At 36.1% G+C, this 12,734-nt stretch overlaps 1 protein-coding gene across 2 annotated transcripts in view; it reads right to left on the reverse strand.

Annotated features, from left to right (window-relative positions):
- FSTL5 (follistatin like 5) overlaps positions 1 to 12,734 on the reverse strand; it is a 300,031-nt gene that overhangs the window by 216,293 nt on the left and 71,004 nt on the right. For both annotated transcript variants that reach the window (XM_026847761.1, XM_026847760.1), the window contains exon 3: positions 1,575 to 1,823. In XM_026847761.1, the coding sequence (XP_026703562.1) occupies positions 1,575 to 1,823 (249 nt within the window). The remainder of the gene's footprint in view (positions 1 to 1,574; positions 1,824 to 12,734) is intronic.

Here is a 12,734-nt window from a genome sequence, read left to right on the forward strand (position 1 = left end):
ACTTCTACATGCTGCTTACTTAAAGTCTATAAACTGTGATGATATAACAATTTTATAGTGTCCACATTTAGTTTTGAACCAATTTAAACCTTCACTTTTACTTATAAGTGTATTTCCCGTTAAAAGATTTTAATACATCCGCCCTTTAATCTATGAACCCCATCTAACATGTTTTGATGAAGTTTCTGAGCTTAACTCATCTGTTGAAAGAGGCAAAGGAGGAAAGGCACTTCATCTTGGCAGTCACCCCATTTATTCAGCAAGAAATAATGATATAAAGCCCAGCTGTGCAAGATTATATTTTTTTCTTTTAATAAGTTCTTGAGAAAAGATAGTTTTTGGTGGGTTCACCCTGTCCATTATTCAATTGTTCTGCTATAAACCCCTTCATAATTATAAAGATAATGGTATTTGTGCATGACCTGGGGTGTTTGGATTTGGTAAAAAAAAGCCCAACTTCTTGTTTAAAAGACAATTCCTCAACCATAAATGTAGTGAAAAATTCAACTTTGAAAATTTAAAAATTGCTTCTATTTGAACAACCTTACACTAGAATACAGTCTTGAAAATTCTGATTAAAACTTAAGTGGAATATTGTAAATTAAGTTAATGTTCCCTGCAAAGGTGTATTTAATTTAATGGAAATATATTAGTAGACTTCTTTCTGTGGTGATAGTTATTAGTTGATATTACTGAGAATGCAACTATATTCACAACATATAATGTTTACAAAAATAGGACAGTCTCCAAAAAGAATATGAAATAATTCAACCCCTAGGTAGACTCTTTAAAAATGACCTTGTTTAACCACCCCACCCTCCCCCCCAAGCCATCTGCCCATTTTAACCAGTAAAACATGCTTCAGATCTGTCAAAGTACTCATAAACATGCTTAGTCAAGGTCTGCATTGGCAGAGTTTCAGAAACCTGCAAGATGTGCTCAAATTACATAAAAAAGACCAAGTTTCAATTGCTGACATCTTCAGCATAAGATGCTTGACATAGGGTATACATCTGCATATTCAGGCTGGCATCTCTCAGCATTCAGAAGGTTAAAAAGTAGCCAAACTTGTATTCTTTGGTAAATGCAAGTAAACTCTTCATTGTCCAAACTCAAAGCAAGGAAGACCCATTTAGTCATGAACAGGGTGCTGGTCTATCAACTTCAACACTAAATACAAGCACAGGCCCCGCAACCTTACAAAATCCCTCTGATATCCTAAATTCTGTTTTTTTCTGTTACAGAGATTAATATTCTTTGGGTTTGGGGACTATAAGTACACTCAGTTGAACGAGGTCAACAGCCACATTTGTAAGACAAGCTGCTAAGGATTAATTTCCAAGAGACAACTGGCTTATTCAGGTTAAAAAGGGTTGACTGCCCAGAGCACTGAATACAAACAGATTTTTTTTTAAAAATCCATAAGATATCTCTGGAGTGAGATACTTACTGTATTAACTTTTTGAGTCATTTATTCACTGAACACTCAGTGCAGCCTCTGTAGAGCTTTAATTGAACTTCTTGAAAACACACACCCAATAGAAATATTCCAGATATTGTTCAGCCACACTTACCTTTGAAGAAGCAATCTTCATTGTGTACAATGGTGACCTTTTGCTTTTTCAGACAGGCAGCCCTGTGCACTTCACAATGGTTTACATAGAATTCTCCATCAGAACCACACACAGGCTTGTAATGTGGCTTGCAGTGCTCCATGCATAGACACTCAGCTTGGCCAGTCCCCTCATTCACAACGCAGTGTCTACCCAGACCACAGTACTTGTTTTCACAGGATCCAAAATGGCCATCTTGAACCATATACTCTAAGAAAAAAATAATCAAAAAACAAACAAACTTTTTGATATATTAATCACTTTGATATATGAATTGCATTTTGTTTAATCTCATGCAAAATACAAAAAGGATTGTATTATCTAAATGGAGTTAGACCATGTCCTTTGTTCTATCCCTGACTAATGTTTAACATAGATCTGTCTGAAATGAAATAAATTTAATCTCGTTATGACTAGGCATACTTTCAGTCACCATCATGTGTTAGATTAATTGGAATTAAGAGCAAAATCTAGCACTAAGACAAGATTTACTTTTCATTAAAAAAATTTCATAGTAAATCATATCTTTTTACATGTATAGCGGTTTGTCACCTTAGGGTTGCTGTTACTGCATGTAATAGAACAATGCATTCTCTGAAATTTAGAGAATATCTTGAGGTAGAAGGGACCCATAAGGATTATCAAGTCCAACTCTGGAACATAATATAGATGTTCACTCATCAAGACTGATACACAAGAATAACTAGAGCTGGGTCAATTAATTAATTAATCCCACTTCCTTCTGCTCCTAGAACATGGAAACAGAGCGTCTGAATTAGGCCACCAAAGCCATCTATCCACTTTCTATCCTATCTGCGCTACTGCCACCATGTAAAAAATGTACTGTGGTCAGTAGCTAATCTCTAGGTGAAAGGGGAAGTTAAGTGCATAGTAATGTTTCCTTAGTATATCCTGTTTCTGTTTGGCTGCCACAGAACTAACTATGCAGTCACTTCTTGGCAAGGGAAAAGGTACAATGATAGAAATACAATCTGGAATTGTCAACTGCTAGTTACCAAAACTTCCATTAAATAGGTGCTCTGATATAGTAATTGTGTCCTAAATTATGTATAAAAACATTAAAATGTCTCCAAATGTGGGAATAGACACTGCCTTTCACAGTTACTTCGCTATATTCTCTTGCTCTACATTCCTGATCTCCAGAACAAAGAACTTGAACCCCAAATACTATATAGACCTAGTATTCTTAACGCCTTGCAATACTTTCTTTATCCTCATAGACTAGCTGAATGATACATGGCTGTCCCATTAAAAACAAAGAAACAAAATCAATGGTAATGTGTAATTTGGTAGTATTAGATTAATTTTCTTTAGCGAAGAGCTAACATGTCAATACCATAGTTTGACACACATTGCTTCTAACCACTGAGAATTTGTGGTTTTCACTTCAGTGGCAGAAGTAAATTCTTACCACTTTCTTCTTAAACCCACAGGTCTATTAGACGTAAGACAACACTGCTTTGATTCTTTGCTTTCTCATACAGCACAAATTTTCTACAGACAAATGTACTAGAGAAAGCATGCAAGCATGAAATTTGGCTCTAATATGACAAATGCTTTTGCTGAGTTATTTTATAACAATTTGAGCATAAAGTGAAGAGGACTACATATGCACCTTAAATGTTGTACGTCTGATATAACTACACTACAGTGATTTCTATACACATCTATGGAATAGAATACATGAGGCTAATGGTGGGTTTAACTGCTCATGCACCAAACTGACTTGAAAAGGGCAAACCCATTTCAACATTAAAGATTTCCCATAAATATTTGAAAATATTATGCCTTGTGCCAATGTATCACCACGATATACAAGCAACAGGCATCAGCTGACAGAAATTAATGTAAATCCAATTTCCTTCTACTACTGCTAACCTCAAATAAAGTCTTGCAACATCCCAACAGTGCTTTACAGCACAGGTCATATACACACATTACAGAATTACAGGACTTCTTTGAAGTGCTAGAACTGTTGCAGTTTGAGACCAAAATCCATAAATCATAATTATTTCTGCTTTCTAACTAGAAGATAAAGATCTCAATCTGACAGTTGTTCTGAATTAAGAGGTGAGTGGTGACTCAACAACGCAGTGTTGTATATTGCTATGAAAGTAGAAACTGATTTAAGACTTCACTTGGGACTTCCTTTTAGTACTATAATTGAATCTGACACCTGAATGCAAAACAGCTACTTTCAGATGAGGGAGAATGATTTGCATAATATATATTGATATTTATAATATTGGTATATGTCAGAATATACCAATCATGTACATCAACAAACAAGCAAGCTTTTTGCCCTAATGAAAAACTGTATTACTTTGTTATGAAACGCTTTATAAATGTCTCCATTTTACACCATTAACTATTCCAAAACAATACATAGATTTGCATACATTCGCATATGCAACTCCTTCTATTGAAGTCAATATTAAATTCCTATTGACCTTAATAGAGGCAGGATTATTTCTTTAGACATAGTCTTTGCCTTAAGTTCAACTATTTTTAACACCTTCAGCATGTTTAACAAGCACTGTTCTGTGGTATTTTTATTTTAGAAGCTTAGAATTAGATCTCCTAATATGTTTGATGAAAAGAAGCAGCTATGCAACAGTTCAAGTGGTTTATAGTACATATTTAAGAAAAAACAGTTTAAATGTCTATTCTTAAAAAGTCTACCAACTAGTTGTTACCAGATCACTCACAGAAAAAAAAAAACAAACTGTGCAATTTCAAATGTGACAAAATGTTTACAAATATAACTTTGATATAAATTTGAAGAATAATGCACCCAATTCTGAAACTGTGAACAAATCGATAAATATTACATAGCCACTGAGATAAAAATGGGTTTAGACATAGCGGGTTTTTATTATTTATTAAATTAGTGACACAAATCTAGGAATTTTAAGACTACCAACAGAAAACAAGGTCATATCTAATGCACAGATTTGATCTCAGTTAAGTCAAAATGCTAACTTTATTGTGGAGAATAAAATCAAATTAGCAGAACGTCCACAACACAGGCAGTCATTTGCATTTTTTTTTTTCAGCTAAGTGATAAAGCACTAAGTGCTGCAACTGAATAATAAACAGCTGCAAAGAACTATTTTAAGTATTACTAAGAGAAGTTTTTCCACAGGTATTTGTTTCCTCTTTACATTTCTTGGGAATTATTAATGTAATATTGGAACAATGAGACTTCTAATTCACAGAGCAATAATTCAGTGAAACAAAAGAGATACCATATGTTTTGAATAGCTTTACTAAGGGGCATTTACTAGCTATGGATAAAAAACACTAGTATTCTGTTGACAGAGATGAAAAAAAAGAGTCAAAAAATTTGACCCAAATACATCAGTAATCTTTTTTGTTTACAGAATGCATCATCTTCAAGTTTTAGCACACTGCCAAATAAATCTGTAAAAAATACAGAAATAAAAATCTGATATAAAAAGAATGTTTATAATCATAACAAGGTTTAGTTAATAAAGGCAACCAAAGCATAGCTTCATTAATGTTCTGATCCACCTGCATTTGGTTAGACAGACCTGAGTGTTATTTCTGACTAGTAGAGGTATTTGGTGAGGTGACTCTCACCAAATATGCTTTTCATCAACTGTCTTCGTGTCTATACCATGGTAGGAGGTATTAAAACTCCATGTACAAACTAGCCCTCAAAAAAACCCAACTTCCACTGCTTTTCACTGTTGTAACCCAGCATGCAAGAATTGCTACATTTGTCAAATCCTTCATTTTACTGAGTTTCCTGAAAGGCAGCTCCTTCAAATAGCAATAATTTTCATCTTGGAATAGAGCTGCTTTCTGTTTAGGTACAAAGCTATAGAAATCTTGTCATTATCAAACAAGAAGCCATCTTTTAAAACATACGGGCTGTAACTTGCAGCCCATTCACGAAATATGTAACTATTCCAGTGACTCAGGAAATCACCACTATTACTTTTCCTACCAGGAATTATTTTTAAAGGAGGTATACTTCTGATAGAGTGCTAATGGAAGGGGTTTTGGACTTTTGTTTTACTTTGCTAGTTGGGTTTTTTTTAACACCAGTGTTGATAAGTCTGCTGAGACAAAATTGCTTAGGATATAGCACCCATTCGGAAGACCACCACCATCACCACCTCCCTCCAAGTTACAAAACAAAAATACACTAAATTTTGCTGAAGGTTCTTCTACCTAAATGTTTAGATTTAGAAAGTAAACTAGTCCAAGATGAACTTAGGTTCCTATATTTGGACATAATTCAGTTATTTAGTAGAGAAGATAAGCAGCCTAACATATTCAATATTGACTGAGAACAAGTAAATTAAGATGATAAATGATCTATCCATGAACACTAATCTTTTTCCAGCAATTTAATTAACATTGCTTATGTGATGATAGTTAAGTCTGCATGTCAAGTGCCACAACACAACAGGAAAGTGTGTACACATATAGCTATGTACTCTGAATTTTCAGCCAAAAACGTGTAACACCTATGCATTCTGAGAGTGTCTACAGTACTATGGAGAACAAAATGTACTTTGTTCAGTTTTAAAGTAAGTCAGGAAAGATTTAAATTATCATAGCCTGCCCTGGTTTCAGCTAGGGTAGAGTTAACTTTCCTTGAGCTGAGAGGGAGCACAGCTAGCAGGCTGGGTCCCGATGGATCACTGGAGTATTCCATATCATGTGATGTCATGTTCAATATATAGGTGACCCCGTGCACCTTTGGTTTTTGTTTCTGGGTCTGCATGGTGGGATGTTTTTTCCCCTGGTAAGGTTGGATCGCTGCTGGGGACAGGCCCTGTACCGGCTGCCGCTCAGTGAGCCACTGCTGAATTCTACCTGTTTTGGACTACTATTGTTACTTTGGTTTTGTTAGTAATACTAATTTTTTTTTTTTTTTTTTGTGGGTTTTTTTATTCAACCTACAAATTTCTTCTTCTATCCCTCTCTTATTTCACCAGGGAAGGGGGGGAGTAAACAACTGACCACGTGGAAATCTGCTACCATCTGAGGTCAAACCACAACATAGCCTTAAGTTAAGAAACCTCCAAACTTTAAGAAATATCATTAAAAATTTATTATGCCTAAAACAGCCAAAGCAGTCACATAGGTTTTCAGATTCTCTTGAAACATAAACCCTAAACAGACATAAAATGAAAGAACAAATAAAAAGAAAAGGGGGTTTATTTTTAAAAACTGGAGAAAGTAAAATTGGTTTGGCTTTTCTTCTAAGACAAATTTTAATAAATATAGTTTCAAGCTGTCACTTGGGATTCCTTATACATGTTTCCTAGCTAAAGGCCAGTTCAACACCAGTCAGAGTTGAGGAAGTTTCAGTTCAAGATTCCACCAGTTACACTTGGGAATTAAGTGGATGTTTTAGCATGCAGAAGTCTCACAGGAACACACTTTTTTTTTTTTTTTCCATTAATTAATCAGTTCAGATAAACAGTGCACATGGAAACTGGAAATTCATGAGAATATGAATCACCAAGTTTTTCAGTTAGCCCTAGGCTGGAACACACACAGGCTTTCTATATGTTGAACACTCTCTCACCAACTCAGGCTTTTTTTTTTTTTTCATTTCCCTAACAACAAAATTTGCATTCATAGCTTCTATCATAACTTGCAGTATTATCTACATGTCATCTAAAACAAAGTGGCAGCTATTTTTGGAGACAATACATTGATATCTTGTGTACAAATAACTGATGCTGATTTCTGGCATCAACAGTCCCCCTCCCCCTTTTATATAAAATGATTTTGTAAATGGTAATTCCAACTCTACAGATGTATTTGTATTCAATATACTGTCTACGAAAGGCCCAACCAAGACTGTAATCTTAATGTTGGTAAGCATTCAGAGTAACCTTAAGTTTCATATGAAGCAAAACTATCTCAGGGAGAGCAGCGGGAGAAAGAAAAAAAAAAAAAAGCAAAAGAAGATTGATCACCGCTTACCATTAACACTGATAGGGCATTAACACTGAGCATGAACTCAGCATAGACTGTGAGTATCTACTCATAAATATTAAAACTCTGGACTTTTTTTTTTTTTTTAACTGTATTTTAACAGCAGTTCTTCAACAAATTTTGATATCATTAAGCAAGAATAGCTTGTAATTACACTGACTGAACATGACACTAAATCTGCATTACTCATTATGCAGCACTCTTGGTATATGAACATCTTCAGTAATTTTGCATTTTTTATTTTGCTTAGGAATATTTTGGGCAGGGGACAAAATTTAAAGAAAAGAGCGGATAATTTGAGAATAAATAAAAATTATTCATAATTTGTCAATATAACACTTATGGTAATGAAGTTCCCCCACATAACTAACTGCACACATCTTAATAAACTGAAGAGATACAGGACTTTGAACTCTCCTTACTAATGCATTCTCTAAATGTGGTATTAGAGTACCTTACCATAGCACATGCCTTGATTTTAAACTGTTAGCATCTTTGGTTGTTGTGTGAGCCTATATTGTAACAGATAATACAGTTTTAACAACTGATTACTAAATTATCTGCATCCCAAGTTATAATCAACCTAGCCAAGCTTTTGGACACACGACTAGGAATTTGTTTCATGAATTATGCTGAATTGATAGGACCTCTGAAATATGGTCACCTGGGGCAGGGTGGTGGTGACCACTCACTTGTGGACATGTTTATGGATTAACATGCAAAGTAATTTTAATGTGTATCATCTATAAAGTATATACAGACATATAAACATTTCTTACAGATCCTAAAGTGACAAAAATATAAATTCATGCCCCATGCTTATTAATTTCTTTTTCTTTGACTGACTAACCCTTTACCATTATAGGGCATCTTCAATTTAAATAGTCTTTCATACCACCAACTACAACATGAAGCTCATAAAACTAGAAGGAAATATACCCCCAGAGCTCCAAAAACCACCTTAAAACCCCTAATTTTCAAAGGCTCAGCCTTAAAAATAATCCATTCTCACATCCTTTTTAAAAGATTAAACAGAGATCTTGTCTTTACACTTAAAAGTCCTTTCTAATCCCTTCACATTCAACTTTCCTTTTTCCCCTCAATTTGTCTAGAAGCTTAAGTTTAAGCACAGGAAGAAAAAAAAAAATCAATTAACTGTCTGATACATTCTGAAGTTCTTTGTTTACATGCAGTAGTGGAGGCAGAAGAACACAGAGGAAGAAGGAACTATGGCAAGAAATGACAGCTGTGAAAGATTATTTAAAGAGCAGCATGCTTCCTGACTGCAGAATAACAAAGTTGAGAATAAAAAAACTGAAGGTGTAATAGTCAAGTCCAAAGTTCATTCCTCTTAAAGAAACAAGGAGCCACTTGTTTGTCTAATTCAGTCTGGTAGAGGAGAAAGATTTGTGACATCACGGGTATGAAGAAAAATATCTCATGGAAGACAAAAATCTTAAAATTATGGTCCTTTCACCACAAGGAAAATCATTATAGTAGCAATTCAAACAGTCATAGAGTTTCAGCACAATGATTATGAAGAAAATAGAGAAATGCCACCTGGAAGAGATCCCCATTCAGAAAGATGAAAGAGTATTCACAGAAGGCTGATCACATGAATTTTTCTGAGGAGGAGTTCAACAACACATGGAATTATGGATGAACAAGTCTGAGGGACTCTGTTGCCTTGTACTGTTAAGGTATAGCTTTGTAATGTTAATGAGATAAAAGCTGGAAGAACGTCAAAAGATGACCAATACATAGGCACAAGCATGTGCTACATCACTAATTAACCAAAACAAAATACCTGCACATATTCAGTTACCAAAAAAAAAAAAACCACCAAAAAACAAAACCCCAAACCAAAAACCCAGTAGATAAAATGTGAGGAATACACATCTTGAAACCACAAAGTAAGATTAAAAATATGAAGTTCAAGATAACAATTGCACTGAGACAAAACACTGTAATGTTTACTTAAACCAGTATTTTCTATTTTCTAATGATATAAAAGTGTAAAATAGTTGTACATCAAGATTTCTGAAAAAAAATTCAGGGGCAGGAATAATTTTTTGTTAGAATATTGTTCGTCCTCCTTGGAGGCTTTCAAGAGCAGAAGTGCAAACTTGCTTTGAAGAAGATAAAACACGAGTGAACTATTCCAGTTTCCACACCAGAAAGAACTCCTCTTAAAAGCTGTCAAGCAATTCCCTGTCGCGTATTCTTTTCTGTAAGTCTGTTAGCCCTAGCTGTCATTGAAAGTAGCAATTTGGATCTCTTTAAAGTTTCTCAGTCAGAGGCAAAACAGAAGTTCATATCAGCAGCAGTACTGGTTCGAAGACGGGAGGGTGGGAAAAAAAGCAAAACCAAAAGTCAGCACCACACCCGTGCAGGGGCAGGATGCGCACCTGCGGCCACAACGGCATCCCACTGCCCGCAGCGACAGCCACTTTCCACGCACACCCCTCAGGCCTACTCCCACCTGCCAGAGAGACAGTAAGTTGTACACATGATTAGTTTCCTGTGCCATGGTTTTATTTCAGAATCAACCAAGTAAGCTAGGGTACTATATATACACCAGTTTACTTTGCCTGTGCATACAATCAGTTTTGGCTGGGTCTTGTACTACCCTCTCCTCTCCTCCTCCCTCTGCCAGACACTCCCCCACTCACACAGAAAAAAAAAAACAAAAAACCAGCCCTGCTTTTGCAGGGGACTGGATGTACTGTAAGGATTTGCACCTCCTTAGAATTTGACCGAAATCTTCTGGTTATGTTCAACATTTATCAGTGAGGGCTGACTAACAGAAATAGACACTGATATTATCCCTGCACATGCTTTTTTTTATTTATTTATTTTATTTAAAAGTCAGGCTAAATACACTTGTCTTGTGCATTTAAATAAAGTGACTTTCTTATTCTCCTGTAAATTCAGAACAAATTAGAAGAAAGTGCCACACTTCTAAAGGAACAAATAAGCAAAACTACTGTGAATAAAAGGAGAAGTAAACCCCTGTAATACCAGGAGGACTTCAAAGCGTTGCATACCCAGCCTTTAACCTGAAATATTGAAACCTCCCAAAAGAGTCTATCTGTTGGTAAGAAACAGGCAGCTTAGCAACTTTGCCAATGTGAATCCCTTCGTCTTACCAGCACTTTGCAGCTATCTTGAGTAAACTTCATAGAATTTAGTTACCTCACAAAAGAGAAAAATCAAATCATACCTCCTCTGCTTGAATCAAATTAAAGACAGGGAGCAAAACCACCACATAAAGAGAAGAAATGAAAGCACAGCCGTAACTAGCATTACATAAAAACATCTCCACTTATTAGGCAGAAACTTCTCCCACCTTCCAGAGCATTCACCTTTCTCCTCCCCCTTTCCCTTAGCTGACCCCTTATGGGCTTTCTCCTCCCAGGGTGCCCCAGCGCAGGCTGCAGCCCCACTGCCCCACAGCTGCTGCCCCTTTTCCCCAGCCGCCTCCATGCCTGTCCAGCCTACACTCACCAGCTCTGCCGTGGGCCATTTCCCCACGCTTCACCGGCAGGCTCAGCAGCTGCCCAGCCCTCTCCTCCTACGATTAAGAAGGCTTTTTGTGGATTCCTGCCTCTATAAACTTCCTTGCTCATTTGAAGAGTTATTAAGCATCTGCTTTGATATCAGACTAACAAATAACTGTGACAACTCCACTGCACAGCTTTTCCTTCAGAGCAGTGCCCTGTTCACATTTCCACCTAAACCAAAATCAGTTTCACCACCAAAGTGCTGCTGGGCAATGCTCTGGCCCTGTGCCCAGGGCCCAGACAGCAAGGTCTTCTGCGCAGCTTCATAGACCGGGGTCTTCGGGTTCCCTCAGGTGAAATTACATTCTTGGCTAGGACTGTTCACGGGCTTGTAGGAAGCAAGAAAGTGTTGCCAAGGCCCCTTTCAGTGTGAGGAGGTGATTTACTGGCACTATACTAAGCCTTGTAAAAATCCCTTTCGCTGATCATCCTCCTTACATTTGATCAGTGACCATTAAATTGGTAAAACTATTAGCGGGCTCAAGACACACTTCTTGCCTTACACAGGAGAATGGAAAACATACACAGGCCTGAAACAAACAGTTTAACAAATCTGGAATAAGAGCACTGCTGGGTCTATGTGTAAATATAGACTGATGTTCTCCAAGCAGTTTCAAACCAGTAATTCATTACTTCCAATTAAATCCTTAATTGTACCTAGCATTTACTGTGTTTCTTTCTCACATATTATCCTCGTCTTTTGAAAAGTGTCTATTATTTGTTTAACATCAAACCAGTCGCAAATGACACGTTTGCCTCATCACAGATACATGGAACTTTATTCAAATGGTTGATTGCTTTTCAATTGCAGCACAGCAGGCAGTGCTCTATTCTGCCAAATGTGTTACCCAATGTCACCAAGAGCAGGAAACGTGCACCACAGCTACAGCAGTTTTGAAAAGGTCATAGTTTGAACAATGTTTCAATCATTTTAATGCTTATTTGAAATATAGCTTGCTGAAAATTACAAAGGGCTATCTATCATAGTTCTCAAGTCAGACAAAACAGTATCACTTGTTATTTAAAACCCAAATGGATTAGTTTTAGCAGCAATGATCATAATAAACAAAACTCTCAGTTAAATTCTTGACTGGAATTTCCCTTTTACTTAGTTAAAAATTAAAAAGGCTGTTAGGGTTTGGTCTCAAGCACCAAGATAGTAACTACTGTATCATACAATAATAATAACTGTTCCCCTATGGTAACTTTTCCCATGAAGAACAGATTTCTCAATTTCAAGTTAATTATATAGTAAAAGACCATTTTTTTTTCCATCATAGGCATATGTGATTTACCCTGGGATGAAATATGCTCCTAAATAAAACAAAATTATAAACAGAAAATTTAACTTATCCCCTGATCAAGTAAAAAACTAAAAAAAAGTAATTTATTTATCCATGATACAATCTAGCACAATATAATCCAAATATTATACAATTCTTGTGTTAGACATTGAAACAACACTGTTTTGTTGGGTTTTATTACTTCAAAGCCCTCCCTGCAGAAATGAGCCGTGATGGGTTTCTGCTACCTTCCCCAGGGACCTCTACTA

Source organism: Athene cunicularia, assembly GCF_003259725.1.
Source record: "Athene cunicularia isolate RWA chromosome 4 unlocalized genomic scaffold, athCun1 chr4_part2, whole genome shotgun sequence".
NCBI classification, from domain to species: domain Eukaryota; kingdom Metazoa; phylum Chordata; class Aves; order Strigiformes; family Strigidae; genus Athene; species Athene cunicularia.